The following is a 22468-nucleotide window of genomic DNA, read 5'->3' on the forward strand; positions in this document are numbered from 1 at the left end:
GACGTAGACGAGTTAATTATATATCTGTACACTGTATAATGAAAACAATGGATCTCTCGTGACATGACGTCAGTCATGACGTATGAAATAACATAAAATAAATCAACATTAGGTGTAAAATACCTATACCGTATAAAGACTTACCCCGCTCTGTTAGAGAGAGTGTATAGACATGGTGTAGTCTGACTTTGAGATGTACACAGTGGTGCCCGGCCCAATAATCTACTATACATGTCGACCTGTGTGACATCTGTCATGAGGAAACATATTTTATGTATGTGTCTATTCATTGGTATTTTGTAGATTCGTTTCCCATTGTTTGTTAGTACAACGAGGACGCAATGTTAATACAAGTGTACTTCCGTCTCATACCAATGATAAACTGGTATACTAACTGACTGAGGATAATGTGTAGCATGCAGTTCTCACACCATCCCATTTGCCCTAAACAGAGAACTGTTCCTCACCATCGTGATCTCACAGACCGCATCAGCAGCTACCTTCCTTTTAGCGCATCGCACCCCTTCCCATCGTCTACATTTTCCAGCATGCTTGTCTAACCCCCAATCCCCTACATACCCCCTTACTTCCCTTAACAATTTCCTTCGCGTTTGTCCAACCCCGGACTCCTACAAACACCCGTACTTCCCTCTACAGTTCCCTTCGCGCTGGTCCACACCGCACTCCTGCACACACCCGTACTTCCCTCTACAGTTCCCTTCACGCTGGTCCACACCGCACTCCTACACACACCCGTACTTCCCTTTACAGTTCCCTTCACGCTGGTCCACACCGCACTCCTACACACACCCGTACTTCCCTCTACAGTTTGCTCCACGCGGGTCCAACCCCGGACTCCTACAAACCTCCTTGCTTCCCTTTACAGTTCCCTTCACGCTGGTCCACACCGCACTCCTGCACACACCCGTACTTCCCTTAACAGTTCCCTTCACGCTGGTCCACACCGCACTCCTACACACACCCGTACTTCCCTTAACAGTTCCCTTCACGCTGGTCCACACCGCACTCCTACACACACCCGTACTTCCCTCTACAGTTTGCTTCACGCTGGTCCACACCGCACTCCTACACACACCCGTACTTCCCTTAACAGTTCCCTTCACGCTGGTCCACACCGCACTCCTACACACACCCGTACTTCCCTTTACAGTTTGCTCCACGCTGGTCCACACCGCACTCCTACACACACCCGTACTTCCCTCTACAGTTTGCTCCACGCGGGTCCAACCCCGGACTCCTACAAACCTCCTTGCTTCCCTTTACAGTTCCCTTCACGCTGGTCCACACCGCACTCCTGCACACACCCGTACTTCCCTTTACAGTTCCCTTCACGCTGGTCCAAACCGCACTCCTACACACACCCGTACTTCCCTCTACAGTTCCCTTCACGCTGGTCCACACCGCACTCCTACACACACCCGTACTTCCCTTTACAGTTTGCTCCACGCTGGTCCACACCGCACTCCTACAAACCTCCTTGCTTCCCTTTACAGTTCCCTTCACGCTGGTCCACACCGCACTCCTACACATACCCTCGTACTTCCCTCTACAGTTCCCTTCACGCTGGTCCACACCGCACTCCTACACACACCCGTACTTCCCTTTACAGTTCCCTTCACGCTGGTCCACACCGCACTCCTACACATACCCTCGTACTTCCCTTTACAGTTCCCTTCACGCTGGTCCACACCGCACTCCTACACATACCCTCGTACTTCCCTTTACAGTTCCCTTCACGCTGGTCCACACCGCACTCCTACACACACCCGTACTTCCCTCTACAGTTCCCTTCACGCTGGTCCACACCGCACTCCTACACACACCCGTACTTCCCTTTACAGTTCCCTTCACGCTGGTCCACACCGCACTCCTACACACACCCGTACTTCCCTTTACAGTTCCCTTCACGCTGGTCCACACCGCACTCCTACACATACCCTCGTACTTCCCTTTACAGTTCCCTTCACGCTGGTCCACACCGCACTCCTACACATACCCTCGTACTTCCCTCTACAGTTCCCTTCACGCTGGTCCACACCGCACTCCTACACACACCCGTACTTCCCTTTACAGTTCCCTTCACGCTGGTCCACACCGCACTCCTACACACACCCGTACTTCCCTTTACAGTTCCCTTCACGCTGGTCCACACCGCACTCCTACAAACCCCCGTACTTCCCTTTACAGTTCCCTTCACGCTGGTCCACACCGCACTCCTACAAACCCCCGTACTTCCCTCTACAGTTTGCTTCACGCTGGTCCACACCGCACTCCTACACACACCCGTACTTCCCTTTACAGTTCCCTTCACGCTGGTCCACACCGCACTCCTACACACCCCCGTACTTCCCTCTACAGTTTGCTTCACGCTGGTCCACACCGCACTCCTACACACACCCGTACTTCCCTCTACAGTTTGCTTCACGCTGGTCCACACCGCACTACTACAAACACCCGTACTTCCCTTTACAGTTCCCTTCACGCTGGTCCACACCGCACTCCTACACACACCCGTACTTCCCTTAACAGTTCCCTTCACGCTGGTCCAACCCCGGACTCCTACAAACCTCCTTGCTTCCCTTTACAGTTCCCTTCACGCTGGTCCACACCGCACTCCTACACACACCCGTACTTCCCTCTACAGTTTGCTTCACGCTGGTCCACACCGCACTCCTACACACACCCGTACTTCCCTTTACAGTTCCCTTCACGCTGGTCCAACCCCGGACTCCTACAAACCTCCTTGCTTCCCTTTACAGTTCCCTTCACGCTGGTCCACACCGCACTCCTACACACACCCGTACTTCCCTCTACAGTTTGCTTCACGCTGGTCCACACCGCACTCCTACACACACCCGTACTTCCCTTTACAGTTCCCTTCACGCGGGTCCAACCCCGGACTCCTACAAACCTCCTTGCTTCCCTTTACAGTTCCCTTCACGCTGGTCCACACCGCACTCCTACACACACCCGTACTTCCCTTAACAGTTCCCTTCACGCTGGTCCACACCGCACTCCTACACACACCCGTACTTCCCTTTACAGTTTGCTTCACGCTGGTCCACACCGCACTCCTACAAACACCCGTACTTCCCTCTACAGTTTGCTTCACGCTGGTCCACACCGCACTCCTACACACCCCCGTACTTCCCTCTACAGTTTGCTTCACGCTGGTCCACACCGCACTCCTACACACACCCGTACTTCCCTTTACAGTTCCCTTCACGCTGGTCCACACCGCACTCCTACACACACCCGTACTTCCCTCTACAGTTTGCTTCACGCTGGTCCACACCGCACTCCTACAAACACCCGTACTTCCCTCTACAGTTTGCTTCACGCTGGTCCACACCGCACTCCTACACACACCCGTACTTCCCTCTACAGTTTGCTTCACGCTGGTCCACACCGCACTCCTACAAACACCCGTACTTCCCTCTACAGTTTGCTTCACGCTGGTCCACACCGCACTCCTACACACACCCGTACTTCCCTCTACAGTTTGCTTCACGCTGGTCCACACCGCACTCCTACAAACACCCGTACTTCCCTCTACAGTTTGCTTCACGCTGGTCCACACCGCACTCCTACAAACACCCGTACTTCCCTTTACAGTTCCCTTCACGCTGGTCCACACCGCACTCCTACACACACCCGTACTTCCCTCTACAGTTTGCTTCACGCTGGTCCACACCGCACTCCTACACACACCCGTACTTCCCTCTACAGTTTGCTTCACGCTGGTCCACACCGCACTCCTACACACACCCGTACTTCCCTCTACAGTTTGCTTCACGCTGGTCCACACCGCACTCCTACAAACACCCGTACTTCCCTCTACAGTTTGCTTCACGCTGGTCCACACCGCACTCCTACACACACCCGTACTTCCCTTTACAGTTCCCTTCACGCTGGTCCACACCGCACTCCTACAAACACCCGTACTTCCCTCTACAGTTTGCTTCACGCGGGTCCAACCCCGGACTCCTATAGACTCCCTTGCTTCCCTTTACAATTTTCATCAAACTAGTCAAACCTTTGGGCTCCCATAGACTCACTACCTACTAGCTACATTTAACCGCTGGGCTCTCAAAGGACTCTTCTTTCCCTCTAAATGTCCTCACTATTGCCCCAAGTCATACCTGGTATCTCACACACCACCTTTTTACCTTTGACCCAACCCCTGGATATCGCAGATACATATGTACTTTTACCTGTCCTGCCTTCTACAATAAGCCTGCAACATTAGTAAATCTAAGAGTCGGTAAATTTTACGTTGGCTGTCTTCCCCATTCACACATAATGTGCATATTTCATATAAACTTCAAACAACCAGGTTTCTATCATTTGTTTGCGCTATTAATTACGGTCTCACACCTCATTTCAAATGATTTATTTCACAGAAGACGCTATCAAATCTGAATGTATTACCTCGGAATGTGTTATAATCTTTTTGGCTTCGGGACAGCCGGGGAATGAGCAAGAGACTTGTTAACTCGTCAGTCTTTTATGAAGCAAGGCGAAACATACAAAATATGCCCAGTATACCTACGCACATTTTAACGTACTGTTGACTTTTATTACGAAATATTTACATTTTCGCTGCTGTGTCACAATATAAAGTTATAAACCCAATATATTTACATTCTGCGTGGCATTTGTCTTTAGTAACCCAAATCGTGGTATATGAGACCGTATACTACAATTTGCAGTGATTCGGTCAGTGTAGGAATACAGCTAGATGCGATCTTGGAAAACAAACATGGCCGCCGGTCACTTTCGGTTTCAATTTAAGGAGCTTTCCGAATTCGTTAGGCTTAGGTTCTATCGGCTGCCATGGAAATATAAAGTATCTTTGCGAATATCAAATATTATAATATTATTAATTTATGTCAATGATAATCATTTCAAGCGCCATTCCAATACTATTACCAAGTTCGTCAACGTCGTCTGGTTGCGACGCAATGCGGAGACGCTCATGTTGGAAGGTACAGAGTATTGTTTCAGTAAGACCTATTGTCTGAAATGTCAGCATTGTCACTAAGCTGGCACGGCATACATGTATCCGGAGAAAGATTAATCGTAACTTTAAAAACATTGTAGTCGACCAACAATAGCATGCATTCGGATTCTCATAAATTGTATCCGCAAACAACAAAAAGCAGGACGCCGACATATTTGTCCATGGGGACCGCATAACTCAGTTCTCAAATTGAACAGACATGCCCCCGCAATATAACGTATTAAACAAATAATGCCATATACAATAACGTCTATTAATCAAAGTGTGTTTTACATCACTTATAGACAAGAGCAGTGCAAATGAATAAAAAGTGGAATTGATTCATGATAAATCTTTTTGTACTAGCCATTTTCCATGGACTTATTTCGAAATCTCCGTTGCAGGAGAAAGCGCGTGAAACGTACTACGGGCTGCTTCGCCACCTCAAACATTCCAGGGGCATGTATTCTCTGCAGTTTCTAGTCTTTTGTGTGTGTACGGTAAGTGATGGGAATGTAAACATAAGTATGAACTGCATCCGTATAGGCATATGGGCTCCCACTACATTACAAAAAAATAAAATTACGATAAATATACTAAAACAAAACCATTTCATTTAAGATCGTAAATATACATGTCAGAACTCTATACAGTACTGTTCCTAGAAATTCATAATAGCCCGGAACTCATTAAAAACCACACTGTTAACAATACGACAGCTGTGTGCGGCGTGTGGTTTTGACATTAACGGAGGTCTAACCTCCTACCATTGGCAATTATAGATCAAAGTGGCTATAACTTACCACAAATAACAAAGGTGAGGCGCATTCGTTCCAAATGTCACCAGTAGTATTGGGTATCAGAAAACCTGGAGTAGCTACCGGTCAACTGTGGGGTCGTGTGCAACTCTTAGTCTTTTTCATAATGGATGGATGGATGGATGGATGCTATGTGAGTTGATGGAAAGATGGATTGATGGCTGGGTGTATGGATGGATGGAGGGGAGGGAGAGATGGATGGGTGGGGTTGTGGATGGATGGATGTGCGTGCGTGCGTGCGTGCGTGTATGTAGGTATGTATGTGTAACCCTGGTAAATACTAGCCGCAATATACCGCTTGGCTACAGAGATCTTCTCTTTAGCTCGATCGGTTATGAGTAAGAGTAGTAAGCCAGAGGTCCCGAGTTCGATCCCTAGCGGAGGACGTGATTTAAATTTAATTAATCATACGCTCTGTTACATATTTATGTATGTGTGTATGTATTGTATGTATGTATGTATGTATGTATGTATGTATGCATGCAGTCACATATGTATGTATTCAACGTTATCGGTAAACTGTCGGAATTCCCGCCATTTTGTACCGATTAGCAGAAGTTCCAATATGACACACGTTTAGATAACACAGTTAGCTGAAGGCGATTTTGTCACACAGTAATTTTCCATAGTCTAGACTGCAGTGATTGACTGATGCAGAGCTCCAAACATGACAGTGAATATATTGTTTTGTCATTATAGTCAGGGAGCTGGACGTCATCCCCAGCTCGGACAGACTATATCTATTTACGATCTGCAAAATGCATCGATCGATCATGTCCGGTATCATAATTGAAAAGTAACAAATTATCCTTAATCTGCTCCACTGGGAGTCTATCACTCCTGATATCAAAGATCGGCGATTTTCACTGCGTCACATCAGAGAGAGGGAGAGAGAAACTCATTGGATGGCATCATTCTTCTCGTTACCGATATCTATACCATCAACTAGCACGTGCTTTCTCGGCAAGTGGAATTAAAATCTACACAGATGTTGAAAGTGAACGGAACGGTTTCAAACGGAACTTTGAGTGTGTTTGATGTTTGGTTATAAAATGGATATACAATATACACCACATTATGGTCAACACAACAAACAGCAGAAGGCCTAGGGTTTTATGTTGATTTATGTCCCTGCCTCGTGTGTAGGTGGCGTTTTCTAGCTTACTGTTATAAGTACTTAATTACTGTTATCATTGACGGAGCATGCACTGAGCCCCCGACAAACTTGTTTCAAGACGTGATTCCCAGATAAAAAATCCATTTGATGTCATTTCAATGCTAGATAATGGCGTTTGTATGAGATTTACATGGGATACAAAAGTCACACATCTATAATTTATGTATACCTATAGCGAAAATGATGCTGGAATGGATGTGGATGTGTTCATGGAAACAGAACACCAAGACGTTAACTAAGGCCTGGCCCTAAATTACGGTCGCTTCCCGAGAATTCAAAAACACATCTCTATTGCTAACGATATGATAGATAGATAAAAGCTGTCCTTGTATGTTACAGAAGTACAATAGAAAAGTGAACTTATATCTTATATTGGTCGTGAGTATTGGCTTTGATTGACAACTTACAAGGTGTACCAATTGTAAGCATAACATCTTATCCGTATGCCATCCTGCCTTTGTATGCATGCTGTATTCCAGAGAACGCGGATGATACAAGTGAGAAAAGTACTTGGACATACGATTAAACGGATAAAAAAGACTTGTATTCACGTCGAAAAGGTTTTAACTTTTAGTCGTGCTTCACCTTGAGCTTTTCGAATATCAACCAATCTATCCTGTTTTATTTTCTTGTGTGCTGTATGCACACTCCTTGTCTTTAGTCCCCCTTTTCCCCACATTGTTGCATTTTCGACATAAACCCCTTCACAGGGACATGTTACTTAATATGTTGTATGCATTTTAAACTGTTTCAAATACATGTATACTGTATGATTACGATATAGAAACTATGTCATGTCGTCTGTTGATTAAGGCCTCCATCTCGGCCAATAATACTTTCAACTTTTATTGAATTTCTGAAAATAGATGTGTCTTTATTTCTTAATTACTTTTCCCGAGGTATAAATCACCAAGCAGATAGGACATTTATACATATGCATCGACATATTACATGTAGTACACAAAAACATTCAGTATAGAAGGAAAGCCGGTTTACCGCCGGGTACTGACTCCCAAACATAACACATGGATTTATCTCCCTTTGGGACATATCCGGTGTTATTTATGTACTAATGGAAAGATTAGAAACGGGCTTCGAATTGATAAAATATGATTGTCGTGTTTTCAATAGGAGGCGATAAAAGGAACGTGTTATGGAAGTGTCCAGGGGAAAATGGAATTAGGAGAGATAAACAATGACTACTGGGTTCTGGAAGGCTGTGTATAGAGAGATATGTCTAATCAATATGGTAGCGACCGTACCCGATAGAAGGGGTCAGACGGCTTGAGGGGACGTAAAGATATCTCAAAATATCAGCGTAGAGAGAAACGAATTCATTGAAAAAACCCAATGAATTGCACCAGTGTTTCTCAAACGAAATTCAATGGAATCTCATAGAGTTATAATGGATTTATTCGCTTTCCTTTCTGTTAAATTAGTAATCAAGGCCTATACTTATTGTCTGGTACATCTTAACGTATCTTTTATGTACCTGAATGGTGTTATTGACCGCCATGTCCATTACCGGGCCGTTGGGTCGTGTTATTGATTTGATTCACACGAGGAAATATCAGTATAACAAAACCCATCGTCATTATAGTTATAATGAGGCACATTCAACGTCATCGCCATTGTAAAGTGATCTCCCCGTATATGGCGGCGCACCACAATCGGTGATTAGCATGCGGGTAACTGTTGTTATACATGATGTAGAGTTGTCTGGTCAGAAATGGACAATGATAGGAGATGTCGGCTTTAATTGGCAGCCGTGTCTGACCTTGTACAATACGTCGATACATCTGATACTTACATGGACATGGAGTGACACTTGTTTTGAGAAGGTCTTAGAGAGCCGAATAAAGCACACAGCCACTGTAGCATTTGGCCGTTGACTCTCTGATATTGTAGTGAAGTGGGCTCGGACTAATTAATACCCCCAGACTAATACGTAGGGTAAATACTGACATACATCAAGGGCATGCTTTCATTAGCTCTCCTTGTAACTCCGCGGGACATGGAGGCGGACATACAAATGTACAATTGATGAAAATCCATTCTCAGGCGCATTCGATCTTTATACGATATTTTATTTCTCTCATTTGTATGTTTATTTTCCATTGTTTAGGGACTGCGCCAATAGACTCACTTCTACAAAGCTTGATGCCACCCAAACGAAGATTCGATAATCAACGACACATATATATCTAATTCTATGTTTCCACATGTATTTTATAACTGTAGATCTACCATATTGATTTAGGTCCACAAGGTGGTCAATGTTCGTGTAAAGGGGAAAATTGCCGTTGTCATGCAGACAAAATGTACCGGAAGTTGACGATGATGTTTATTCAGATTTTGTCGCCAACGCATGTCGATTCATCACAATTATCGGCAAGAGTCTACGGGGAGAAGGCATTAAGAGGCTGTGTCACCACTGGCAGGACGTTCCTGTTAGTAGGTGTCCGTTCAGGGGATAATTTATATGAATATCGCATGTATCATCACACAACATTAAAACTGCACACAAGCAGTGTCATGAAAGTTGATGACCATTTGAAGTACACACAATTGGTACTATCGAGGCCGCAAGGCAAGGACAAAAATCCTAATGAAGTGTGAGTGTTGAGGTAGGATGAGTGTTGAGGTAGGGTGAGTATTGAGGTAGGGTGAGTGTTGAGGTAGGACGAGTAATAAGGTAGGGTGAGTGTTGAGGTAGGGTGAGTGTTGAGGTAGGGTGAGTGTTGAGGTAGGACGAGTAATAAGGTAGGGTGAGTGTTGAGGTAGGGTGAGTGTTGAGGTAGGACGAGTAATAAGGTAGGGTGAGTGTTGAGGTAGGGTGTGTGTTGAGGTAGGGTGAGTGTTGAGGTAGGGTGAGTGTTGAGGTAGGGTGAGTGTTGAGGTAGGGTGAGTGTTGAGGTAGGATGAGTGTTGAGGTAGGGTGAGTGTTGAGGTAGGACGAGTGTTGAGGTAGGGTGTGTTGAGGTAGGATGTGTGGGCTTGGATTACGAGTGTTAAGGGTGGTGTTGAGGTAGGGTGAGTGTTGATGTAGGGCGAGTGTTGAGGTAGGTGTGAGTAGGTGTTATGTTGAGGGTGATGTAGGGTAGTGTTAGGTAGGGTGAGTGTTGAGGTAGGGTAGTGTTTAGGTTAGGTTGAGGTAGGTGGTTGAGGTGGGTGAGTGTTGAGGTAGGTGAGTGTTGAGGTAGGGCGAGTGTTGAGGTAGGGTGGGTGTTGAGGTAGGGTGAGTGTTGAGGTAGGGTGAGTGTTGAGGTAGGGTGAGTGTTGAGGTAGGACGAGTGTTGAGGTAGGGGTGATGTGTTGAGGTAGGGTGAGTGTTGAGGTAGGACGAGTGTTGAGGTAGGACGAGTGTTGATGTAGGGCGAGTGTTGAGGTAGGGTGAGTGTTGAGGTAGGGTGAGTGTTGAGGTAGGGCGAGTGTTGAGGTAGGGCGAGTGTTGAGGTAGGGTGAGTGTTGAGGTAGGGTGAGTGTTGAGGTAGGGTTAGTGTTGAGGTAGGGCGAGTGTTGAGTAGGTGAGTGTTGAGGTAGGTAGTGTTGTAGGCAGTGTTAGGTAGGTGAGTTTTGATGTAGGTGAGTGTTGAGGTAGGGTGAGTGTTGAGTAGGTGAGTGTTGAGGTAGGTGATGTTGAGGTAGGGTGAGTGTTGAGGTAGGGTGAGTGTTGAGGTGGCTGTTGAGTAGTTTGATGTTGTGGGTGAGTGTTGAGGTAGGGTGAGTGTTGAGGTAGGGGAGTGTTGAGGTAGTGGTAGTGTTGAGGTAGGGTGAGTGTTGAGGTGGGCGAGTGTTGAGGTAGGGGAGTGTTGAGGTAGGCGAGTGTTGATGTAGGGTGAGTGTTGAGGTAGGGTGAGTGTTGAGGTAGGGCGAGTGTTGAGGTAGGGTGAGTGTTGAGGTAGGGTGAGTGTTGAGGTAGGGTGAGTGTTGAGGTAGGGTGAGTGTTGAGGTAGGGCGAGTGTTGAGGTAGGGTGAGTGTTGAGGTAGGGTGAGTGTTGAGGTAGGGCGAGTGTTGAGGTAGGGGTGAGTGTTGAGGTAGGTGAGTGTTGAGGTAGGGTGAGTGTTGATGTAGGGTGAGTGTTGAGGTAGGGTGAGTGTTGAGGTAGGGTGAGTGTTGAGTAGGCGAGTGTTGAGTGTAGGAGTTGAGTGTTTGAGGTAGGGTGAGTGTTGAGGGTAGGGTGAGTGTTGAGGTAGGGTGAGTGTTGAGGTAGGGGGTGAGTGTTGAGGTAGGGTGAGTGTTGAGGTAGGGTGAGTGTTGAGGTAGGGCGAGTGTTGAGGTAGGGTGAGTGTTGAGGTAGGGGCGATGTTGAGGGTAGGGGTGAGTGTTGAGGTAGGGGCGAGTGTTGAGGTAGGTGAGTGTTGAGGTAGGGGTGAGTGTGAGGTAGGGCGAGTGTTGAGGTTAGGGGGAGTGTTGATGTAGGGGTGAGTGTTGAGGTAGGAGGAGTTGTTGAGGGGAGTTTGAGGTAGGGCGAGTGTTGAGTAGGTGAGTGTGAGGGTAGGTAGTGTTGAGGTAGGGGAGTGTTGGAGTGTGAGGGGTGAGTGTTGAGGTAGGGGAGTGTGAGAGTGGGTTTGAGATGTAGGGCGAGTGTTGAGGTAGGGTGAGTGTTGAGGTAGGGTGAGTGTTGATGTAGGACGAGTGTTGAGGTAGGGTGAGTGTTGATGTAGGTAGTGTTGGGTAGGGTGATGTTAGTGGATGTGTAGGTGATGTTGCGAGTGTTGAGGTAGGGTGAGTGTTGATGTAGGGTGAGTGTTGAGGTAGGGTGAGTGTTGATGTAGGGTGAGTGTTGAGGTAGGGTGAGTGTTGAGGTAGGGCGAGTGTTGAGGTAGGGTGAGTGTTGAGGTAGGGCGAGTGTTGAGGTGTAGGGTGAGTGTTGAGGTAGGGTGGTGTTGAGGTAGGGTGAGTGTTGAGGTAGGGTGAGTGTTGAGGTAGGGTGAGTGTTGAGGTAGGGTGAGTGTTGAGGTAGGGTGAGTGTTGAGGTAGGGTGTTGAGTGTTGGTAGGTGTTGGGTAGGTGTGTAGTGTTGGTAGGGTGGTGAGGTAGGGTGTTGGTAGGTGAGGTAGGGGAGTGTTGAGGTAGGGTGGTGTGAGGTAGGGTGAGTGTTGAGGTAGGGGCGAGTGTTGAGGTAGGGTGAGTGTTGAGGTAGGGTGAGTGTTGAGGTAGGGTGAGTGTTGAGGTAGGGTGAGTGTTGAGGTAGGGTGAGTGTTGAGGTAGGGTGAGTGTTGAGGTAGGGTGAGTGTTGAGGTAGGGTGAGTGTTGAGGTAGGGTTTGTAGTGTTGTAGTGTAGGGTGAGTGTTGATGTAGGGTGAGTGTTGAGATAGGTGAGTGTTGAGGTAGGGTGAGTGTTGAGTAGGGTGAGTGTTGAGGTAGGGGAGTTGTTTGTGGTAGGGTGTTTGAGGTGGTGTGTTCGTAGGTGTTCGAGGGTGGTGTTGAGGTGGGTGAGTGTGATGGTAGGGTGAGTGTTGAGGTAGGAGCGAGTGTTTGAGGTAGGGTGAGTGTTGAGGTAGGGATGCAGTGTTGATGTAGGGTGGGTGAGTGTTGAGGGTAGGGTGAGTTGTTGAGGTTAGGGTGAGTGTTGATGTAGGGTGAGTGTTTGAGGCCATAGGACTGAGTGTTGAGGTAGGGTGAGTGTTGAGGTAGGGTGAGTGTTGAGGTAGGGTGAGTGTTGAGGTAGGGTGAGTGTTGATGTAGGGTGAGTGTTGATGTAGGGCGAGTGTTGAGGTAGGGTGAGTGTTGAGGTAGGGCGAGTGTTGAGGTAGGGTGAGTGTTGAGGTAGGGTGAGTGTTGAGGTAGGGCGAGTGTTGAGGTAGGGTGAGTGTTGATGTAGGGTGAGTGTTGAGGTAGGGTGAGTGTTGAGGTAGGGCGAGTGCTGAGGTAGGGTGAGTGTGAGGCCTGAGGTCAAGGGTTGGGAGGTGAAGTGTTTGAGGTAGGGGCGAGTGTTTGAGGTAGGGTGAGTGTTGATGGTAGTGGTGAGTGTTGTGTAGGGTGCAGTGTTGAGGTAGGGTGAGTGTTGAGTGTGAGGTGTAGTGTTGAGTAGGTGAGTGTTGAGTAGGGTGATGTTGAGGTAGGTAGTGTTATGTATGTTGAGTTAGGTAGTGTTGGTAGGAGTGTTTGGCAGTGTTAATGGTGAGATGTTGGGTAGGTGCAGTGTTGAGGTGGGTGAGTGTTGATCTAGGCGTGTTGAGTGGGGCGATGTGATGTGAGGTAGGTGTGAGTGGTATGAGTAGGTGAGTTTGATGTGTGAGTGTTGCGTAGGTGAGTGTTGGTAGGTTGTTATTAGTGGTGTGTTGGTCAGTGCGAGTTGCTTTGGTAGTTTGAGTTTGAGGTGGTAGTGTTGAGGTAGTGCTGTTGTGGGGACTGTTATTGTTGAAGTTGAGTAGGTGAGTTTGAGTAGGGTGAGTGTTTGGTGGTGTTGTAGGCTGAGTTTGAGGTAGGGAGTTTGAGGTAGGCGAGTGTTGAGTAGGTGAGTGTTGAGGTGGGTGAGTGTTGAGTTGATGGTTTAGGAGTGTTGGGTGTAGGGAGTGTTAGTAGTGTTTGAGGTGGTGTTAGTGGAGTGTTGGAATTTTTGATTAGGGAGTGTTGAGTAGGTATGTTGTAGGTGATGTTGAGTAGGAGTGTTGAGGTGGGAGTTTTGAGTAGGGAGTGTTGAGGAGGAGTGTTGATAGGGTAGTGTGAGTAGGATTTGAGGTGGGTGATTTGGGGTAGGTGTTGAGTAGGAGTGTTGAGTGCATGTGAGGTAGGGAGTTTGAGCTAGCAGTTTGATGGCGAGTGTTGATGTTGGTCTGTTGATGGTGAGTGTTATTTATGTTATTGAGGAGTGGTGCTTTGAGTATATTTTGGTACATGTTATGTATGTTAGTAGGATGTTTGTGAGTTTAGTAGGATTGATGTCGTTTGATGTGTTTTTTTGTGGGATTTTTGCGTGATTTTAGTTATTTAGTTGAGTTGAAGTGGTTATAGGCTTTATGGTAGGGTTAGTGTTGAGGTAGGGCGAGTGTTGAAGAATGATACTCCCTTAAGAAGGGCAAGTGCTGATATCGTGCGACAGTTTAAAAAGAACGAGTCCTAACGAAGGACAAGTATTGATGCAGGGCGAGTGTTGCAGGATTGGTCCTCAGGAAGAATTAGGACTGAGGGAGGACAGATGTTAAGTAAGGACACGTCTTAAGGAACAGTGAGTGCTGAAGTAAAACTAGAGCGTTGAGGAAGGGTGGGTGTATTTGAGCGAAATATATAGTCTACGCTCATCCAATTGGCGAAACATACCATGTATCGGTGAAATGTAGCTTCATGCTACTGAGAAATGATGTAATGTTATACAAACTGTGAGCCTTCTGTTTATTTGAGAAACGATTGCTATTCTCTGAGTTATTTGACCCAGACATGATGATTATATAATTATTTTACTTACCCCTCCCCGTACGACTTGCCGACGAATAATTCATCTCTTTCTTCGTGCGAACGAATGTAGACATTATTGTTTTATTTTACGTCCATACAGGTGTCAATCTACGTCATATCCGGCAATGTTTCTCACACCAGACACAGTCTAGACACCATACAAGGCCAGATTACTTCAGGAATCGAGGGTACATATATTGTGAGAAAATCAATTTCACTTTTGTTCTTGTACAATAAATGATCTCGTTATAAGTGTATGATAATTTTACACTATTGACAGCAGAATTTATTTGGTCCGAGAGTATACACCCTTACATGTAAACCTTGTTAATAGAATTTTAAACAACATTACTCCCAAAATCCACAGACCTGTCTCCCGTTCTACTTGTTCAAGATTTCGCTGTCATTCCAGGGCGTAATTTCAGGTAACACGTGCTGGCGTTCTGAAGAACTGGAACAGAATCGGAACTTCGGCTATTTGAACTACTGGTTCATGCGTAATAAAATAGTATGATGGGAGAAAAATAAGCCTTGTCTCGGGTTACACAATTAAGAATTTCACCCCTCGGGTAAGAGATTTCTCTGTCATGCCATCGAGAGGTGATAAGCTTGGTTGAAAAAGCGTAAATCGAAAGAAGACCTTATATCCATGGTTGTGTTTAAATGCAATAGGCCTATCTATGGTGGTTAGATAAAAACATATGTATATGAAAATGCAGTCGGATGACTTGGGCTGTAGCTATCGTTACCGGACATGGAAATCTTGAACGAAACACTTGGCTAGACAGGTTCCTACGATCAAGAATGTAATATTTAAGATTCAAAATTCAAGACGTGCTTTCAAAAGTTTTTTTCAATGGTATCGAACATCACATACCCCGAGTCAAAGTTTTAAGATTATCTCCAGCATCAGTCAGAGTTTTGCTTTAGAATTAGAATTAATTTGTGGCCAGAATCGAAGTTAAATAAAGTTATGACTTGAATTTTGAAAGACGGTGTTCCTACCCTCGTAACTTATCTGTGATATACGGGGGTCGGACCCTGAGGTCAAACATTTCATTTTCTTTGTCATAGAAACGTATCTAGCCCATGTGGGGAAAAACGGAGAAGTTTCGTCGCGCCAAATTTGAAGAATTGTATCAATCCGCCGACCGTATGCCATTGCGTTTACGATAATGTACATGCAGCCAGACTTTACTACGCTAAACAGCAGCAAGCTGTAATTGATAAACAATGCACGTTGTTGATAAAAGATTCGAATTCAAACAATGGCTGTTCCTAAATGACAAATGATTCACATTTTACGATGTTTGATAAATAACTGACATTTTACAATATTTGTTTATGACAAATGGTTCATATCTTAGTGTTTGCATGTGACAGATGATTCACAATTGACAATGTTTGTTTATGATTAATGATTGACATGATTCACATTTTACAATGCCAGTGTATGACATGTGGTTCAAATCTAACAATGTCTGTGATAAACAATTGACATTTAACAATGTCTGTTTGTGATAAACAATTGACATTTAACAATGTCTGTTTATGACAAATGATTCTCGTTTAACAATACTTCCTTACATGAGAAAACTTTCATTTTAACAATGTCTATTTGTGACAGCGAAGACGTACACTAATCTAAACAAAACCCGTGCTGACAAACGTGTGACAGGAGAGAAAATGTCTTTGTCTCAAAGTTTAGATACAACGCATAGCTTTTACGACTATTCACGTCCCCATATAAAACGCTTACTCACTTGTTTCCAGCTAAAGTTTATTGATTCTTCCGGGATGAAACCACACTGCTAACATACATCTTACGGGTTCATTTTTTATGTTGTAAGTTGAAAAAACACTAGTTTTAATACGTAGAAGACCCATATATTTTAACAGTCTATGTATTCAACAGAATTTATGTGTTTTTGATTAAATTTTGCTTCACAGCCATACCTGCAGGTTCAATAAATTGTTCATTTTTGTTTTAGTCGTGTTAATGTCAATTACCATGGCAACCCCATGTCTTTACGTCACTCTTGAGAAATAAACATCGTCGGCCATTTGTTTTCCTTTCTTTATCAAGATTACTAAGGTGAACCTAATCATCTGTTTCCGGTCTTTTTTCACACTGTTGAAGGGGATCTTTCCTCAGGATTGACATGCAAGTCCGTAATGAAATCTACATCAAGAGTTTGTATATAAAATATGTATACACGCAAGGAGCACGCGGGCAAGGATGTTTTACATAGAGCTCTCTCGATTCTTATCTCCCTACATAGAGAAAAGTGAAGTTTATATCTTCATCGGGCACCAGCTGGTACAGTAAGCTTTAGATAGAGATGAGTTTTTCCTTGAGGTGAGAACTCGATGTGAAGTAGATAGACGTTGAAGCGCGCCTTTGTTCAGGGAGATCTTATCACTCTTTGCGCGTGTCCTATTTATCAGGAATTAATGCTTTACATCGATTCCCGTTTAAATGTAGAACATTGTTATCGAGTTAGAATTGAAATTAATTTTAATCTCACGCGAAACCTCAGGTTTCTTGTAAAGTTGAGAAAAAAATCCTTGACGAAACATTTACCACCACGCTGAAATTCGGAATGCTGTTTCTTTTTTGTTGTTGTTGATATACCCATGCAGCCCAAATGGTACTAAATCAAGTTTACCCAGCAGTTCTCGTACTTACTTTTTCGCTACAAACAAATCTTTCTACCATCGTTGGAATATATGCGATAATTCATCGACTAAATCAATCTAAATTAAATCAACGCGACAGATAATTCGATATAGAAACAGTACTGTATCGGTGTAACACAGATAGGGTAGGCTACGTCGACACTAAATGCACGTAAACACGTTTTATTGTGTTCAATTTGCGAGATCTCGTCACCTCGCGTTGTTTCATTGTTCATGGCGTATATTTCCCTATGTCGACAAGCTGCACTCGTCACGTGTCTAATATATATGTACTTTGTGATGTCTGGACTGATATCTGCTCAATGTCTGATGTCTATGTCAGTTATCCAACATCGTAAAGACATTCTGTCGGATGTCTGTCCAATGTCTGATGTATGTGTAGGATGTTCGCTTTGTAAAGATAGCAAAGGAAAAAAAGGCAAAACAATCAATACCAAGCTCACGCACTCGCATTTCGCGGGTGGTCGGGTGGTAGAGCGGTAACACACTTGCCTTTCACCTAGGCGATCAGGGTTCGATTCCCAGATCGTACGTGAAAACAGTGGCGTAGGAAGTCGTCAAAAAGTGGGGGGGGGCAAAAATTTTTTTAACCTTAAATTTTACGCACTAAACAAATCGTATGCCATCTCCGCAAAATTAGGCAATAATTATCATTTCAACATCCCATGATAATTTTGATATTTAATGTAGTACAAAATAAGTTATTTACGCAAATCAGGATATATTATTTATGGCAAAACATGAATCACCAGGCCCGGCCAGGATTTTCGAAAGGGCGGGTGGTCCAGTAATTTAGTAATAATGCCAGCGCCTTAGGCGCGAGCCGAGTTTTTTTTGCTTTTTTTTTTGCTTTTTTTTTACGAGGGGTCTGAGGGGCCGCCTAGCGGGTCCAGGGCAGCGCCCTGATAGGGGGTTCAAGGGGGTCTAAGCCCTCCGCGGAAAATGAATATAGCACATTTCCTATAATTCGGGATCAGGCGCGGATCCAGGAGTTTTCGAAAGGGGGTCCAGTAATTAAGTTTGCGAGAGGTCTGGGGGCCGCCCAGCGGGTCCCAGGGTGGCGAAGCCCCCCTGTGGATCTGCAATCGAAAGGGGGGGGGGGCAATAATTTAGTGATAAAGCGAGCGCCGTAGGCGCGAGCCGAATTTTTTTTTGTATTTCCTCGTACCTGTCGGTAATTAGTATCACTCTATTCACGTTAAAACCGCGCATTCTTATTCATGTTGTGTTTCTGTCTTGTTCTCATTATGAACTCAATTAACTTCACAAATTATCATCAACTTATTGAATCTATGTGATGAAGTTAAGCAAAATTTCGTATTAAGATATAAATATTAACTTACCAGGCTATTGCAGACGACCGACACACAGGTCTGAGGATTGATATACTAGTATAAAAGTCGGAATGTTCCGGATGTACAAGATACAGTTTTATCGTTGCCTTCAAGAAAACATTATCGGTTCGAAAATATACAGATATTTATCGAAATGAATATATAAATTCGTGTTTTTTCCCCTTTTTTAGATTTTGGATGTCAAAAAGTGGGGGTGGGGGGGGGGGGGGGGGCAAAAAGATATGTTTGCCCCCCCACTGAAAAAAGTGGGGGGGCAATTGCCCCCCCCTGCCCCCCCGCTTCCTACGCCACTGGAAAAGGTATATTGGTTCACCTGCTCGATAACTTGGGCTTTTTTCGAGTACTCCGCTTACCTTCAACAGTAAAACCCCTCATGCGCTTCCATCCGGGCCAACAAGCGTGATAAATATAGGTTGATATAACTTGTTTCGCAATCATTATATTGTTGTAAAATAGATAAAATTATATTTTGTATTCGCGTATTAGGCTTGGCCTACGGACTACGTATAATAATTCACGATCCCTTGGAACGCAAGATGAGCCTTTTTTAAGTGCGTACTTAAAATTACGTAGAACGTACATGACGGCTTTGATACATGGTTAATACGTTACGTATCGTTAAAACGGAAACTACATGTACGAAGCAGTGACGTGACAGCAACGCTGTCTGTACCCCTACACTTTAGTTGGTACACGGCCTGTGATGCCACTGTGAAGGCCTTGCTATGTGTACCAATGACGTTCTTATCTTATCCGTATCATGTTAGGTACACGAATGTACGTATTATATATTAGATGCTAGCGGTTCATGCTGTTTTCCTGTAGTGCGTTTCATATGCATATAATCCAAAACGGAATGCAGTTTAAGACGTATTCTTCGTAAGCACTAGTCTTGTTTAAAGTTCTGTAAACACACTTGGAACAATTGTCGTAGTCATAAATGACATTGTTCGTATGAATATTGTAACGTCACACTGCGGAGGCATGCCCGCTGAATTTGAAAACTGAGTAATGCGGTAGCCATGGCAAAATATGCAAATATGTCCTGCTTGTTGTTATTGGAGGTAATGCTTCTTATACTGCGTTGCATGTGATGTATTTATGCTATTGTTGGTCGAACACCTGTTTATAGGAAAACGAGTCATCTTTCTGGATACATGTATTAAGTGTCAGCTGATTACATTTTTTTTTCATTTTTTTTTTTAAATTTATTTTGTTAAGCTTATTCGATCATGTCCAAAAATGATAAAATATGGCCATTTAACGGGAATAATTCCAGCTACACCGATTTCTCGTTTAAACGAGAGGCAAGTTTGTACTCGTTCGTATTCATAGTCCTATGAACCGAAACGATATTATATAAATCCATATATATATGTAGTTACCATGCAGCGCAAATGTATGTACAATGTATATACGGCGAACATAATGGCACCTTTCGCTATTGTGTCGTTTCCGCTACACAGTTGCGAGAGTACAATATACGGCGTATGCGTAGTAAAATGGCGTTCTGTGAAATATGGTATTATGTGTACGTATTAAAGTCCATTACTATGTATGTTACAATTTATTCCACTACTATAGAACTTAATTTCCCTGGCGTTTCGTCCACGTAACGATGTTTTCTGTAGATTTTGTCGCTTACCTGGCAAGATACGAGAAAGTGTGAGGCAAGCTTAAGTAGCCGGAGAAAGTATGAGATTTTTTTGATAGATGGCCTACATTTCATGTCCGATCGGGGAATCGAACCCCAGCCGCCTCTGTGAAGGGCGCAAGCGTCCCCGACCTCCTTTTTAGATGTAAGTGACTGATGTCTATACCTAGTGCCTAGAAGCGATATTCTGACTAATTTTGAATGACATATACATTTTACAAAAGACTGTTACTAACCTCACTTGAGGACGAATATTGATGTGAAAGCTACGTCCTGGCTAACTGCTACCAGAATCGCCATCCCCTAGCCTCGCCTTCCATGAACATTTATTTTGTAAATAAAAAAAGTTTTTTCTGTCGAGAAATCTGACTAAATGTACTTATAAAATGCACGAGTTCCTACTTTAATGTAGACAAATACTTTCAAAGTCTCATGTAAGCTGTTTTGTATGCAGGTATTCAAGTAGGTACCCGCACGCTAACCTATTTTATATACACGATTATATCGCCCTTTGTCTGGTGAAGGTATATATGTATAAGATTACGTACACATCGCACGCACTTATACTTTCTTTGGTACATATTATTACTGATGTACGGGCTACCTGCGCGTGCACTTGGACGCGCGCGCGTTTTATCCTACATTTTGTAGTTCGAAATGTCTGATGTACTCAGAGACTGTCGGTTGAGTCCAGACATGCATAATGCAGGTGTCGTGTCTCTATTTGAAGTGGTTTTTGTTTTTTTGTTTTTGAACTAGCGTGATGCAAACTGGTCACTTCGGACACATCATCAAGAGGCTGGGAGCATTTCCAGGCACGTCTGGGTAAATGACCCATTTCCGGCCTTTCGGAAGCTTTTATAATTTACTAATTTGTCATGAGTGATTCCGCATGAACGGTTTACCGGGAACATCCTGATCTGATCCTGATATCGATCCTAAGTGTCCTGTCTACACGCCATAATCCTGTCATATTTCCTATCTGTATTTGATACCCAGGATAGGTCACAAAGACGAACGACCGCACGTGTTGATGGCCAGTCAGTTTGACCAATCAATAGTGTGTTCTATAGCCAACGCTCAGTCTAAAAGACAATTAACTGCTTATTGGTGATTGGGTGACACAGGAAGTTTGGACATTTCGATCACCTCCATATTCCCTAATAAATATCTTACACGAGACATGTCAATCACATTCCCATGAGTAGCTTGGGGACAGCAAGCAGATAATTCTCACCCACGCACTCAGTACGGAAGCATGCGCTCGCATAATACAAAACCGATCATGTTTTAAAATCATACTGTCCTAATATTTACTTAAAGTGATTCTATGAAGGTATTTTTAAACACCGTACAGATATGAATGAAAATATGCTCGGGTTTTATACAATGTGGTTAAAATCGATTTACGTTTTTTTCTCTCTTCTTTTTCACTCGATATATACAATCTAACGCCATCTATATGTTTGTGTGTAACCATGATCTCATATTACGCGAATATTGACATTGATATAATGTCGTTCATTGTCCTATGAATACAATCTCTCCTGTTGGTGTTCGTATAGGATATTGCGGTGTTGACAATATCACAAAAGGAATAGAGATATGCTTATGTACAAACTGAAAACTGTTAGCCTTTAATTGAAGGTAATTATAAGTAGCTTCAGTCTGGACACACAGACGGACGATCCAGAACTTTTGATGTGCAGTCATTTTGACTTGTGGGGTTAGAAACTTAAAATAATGTACTAGTTTCTGTTCATTCCGTCGCATTATCACGCGTACATTGAAATTTAATAATGATTTGTGGGTCATAAACAAAAATACATGTTTGTTCCGTTTAGGAAAGGAAGATATATTTACGGAATAAATCGTGAAATAACCCCAGAAGTATACCTGGGTGAGTGAGAGACATCACTCTAACATATAAATATAGATAAGGCTTATTGTCTATCAACCAGGAAATTAGATCACGCTTAACACAATAAGAAAGTGAGGAATCCGGACATAAGCCGCTTCCTATCGATGTTTTATCCCTTAATCTCGCACCGGCCGGGCAGTCTCTGTACACACACACACACCTGCAGCCCGACCGTCTGGTCAGAGTTTACGTCTCCTGACCCTGGTGACCGGTGGGAATGCAATTTGTACAGGAGGTTTGAAGGTGGTTTTCTTGTAAATAAAAGCAATCTTGTTGTCCATCTGTTTTATCTACCCCCTACAGCTACACGTAGTTCTGATATAAACAATGGCGGCGTTGTCGATTCGTCTGTTAGAGTTTGTATACGTATCAACAGAACTACGGGGATGATAACGCATATCAATGTATAGAATATATTA

General features: G+C 44.2%; 2 protein-coding genes across 2 annotated transcripts in view; both read right to left on the reverse strand.

Annotated features, from left to right (window-relative positions):
- The window catches only part of LOC117334410 (cAMP-dependent protein kinase type II regulatory subunit-like), a 73224-nt gene that overhangs the window by 40619 nt on the left and 10137 nt on the right, over nucleotides 1–22468 (reverse strand). The window lies entirely within an intron of this gene.
- LOC117333927 (mucin-2-like) lies at nucleotides 10030–12621 on the reverse strand. The gene has a single exon (XM_033893344.1). The coding sequence runs from the start codon at nucleotides 12619–12621 to the stop codon at nucleotides 10030–10032; it is 2592 nt and encodes an 863-aa protein (XP_033749235.1).

This window comes from Pecten maximus, chromosome 9 (assembly GCF_902652985.1).
Source record: "Pecten maximus chromosome 9, xPecMax1.1, whole genome shotgun sequence".
In the NCBI taxonomy this organism is placed as follows: domain Eukaryota; kingdom Metazoa; phylum Mollusca; class Bivalvia; order Pectinida; family Pectinidae; genus Pecten; species Pecten maximus.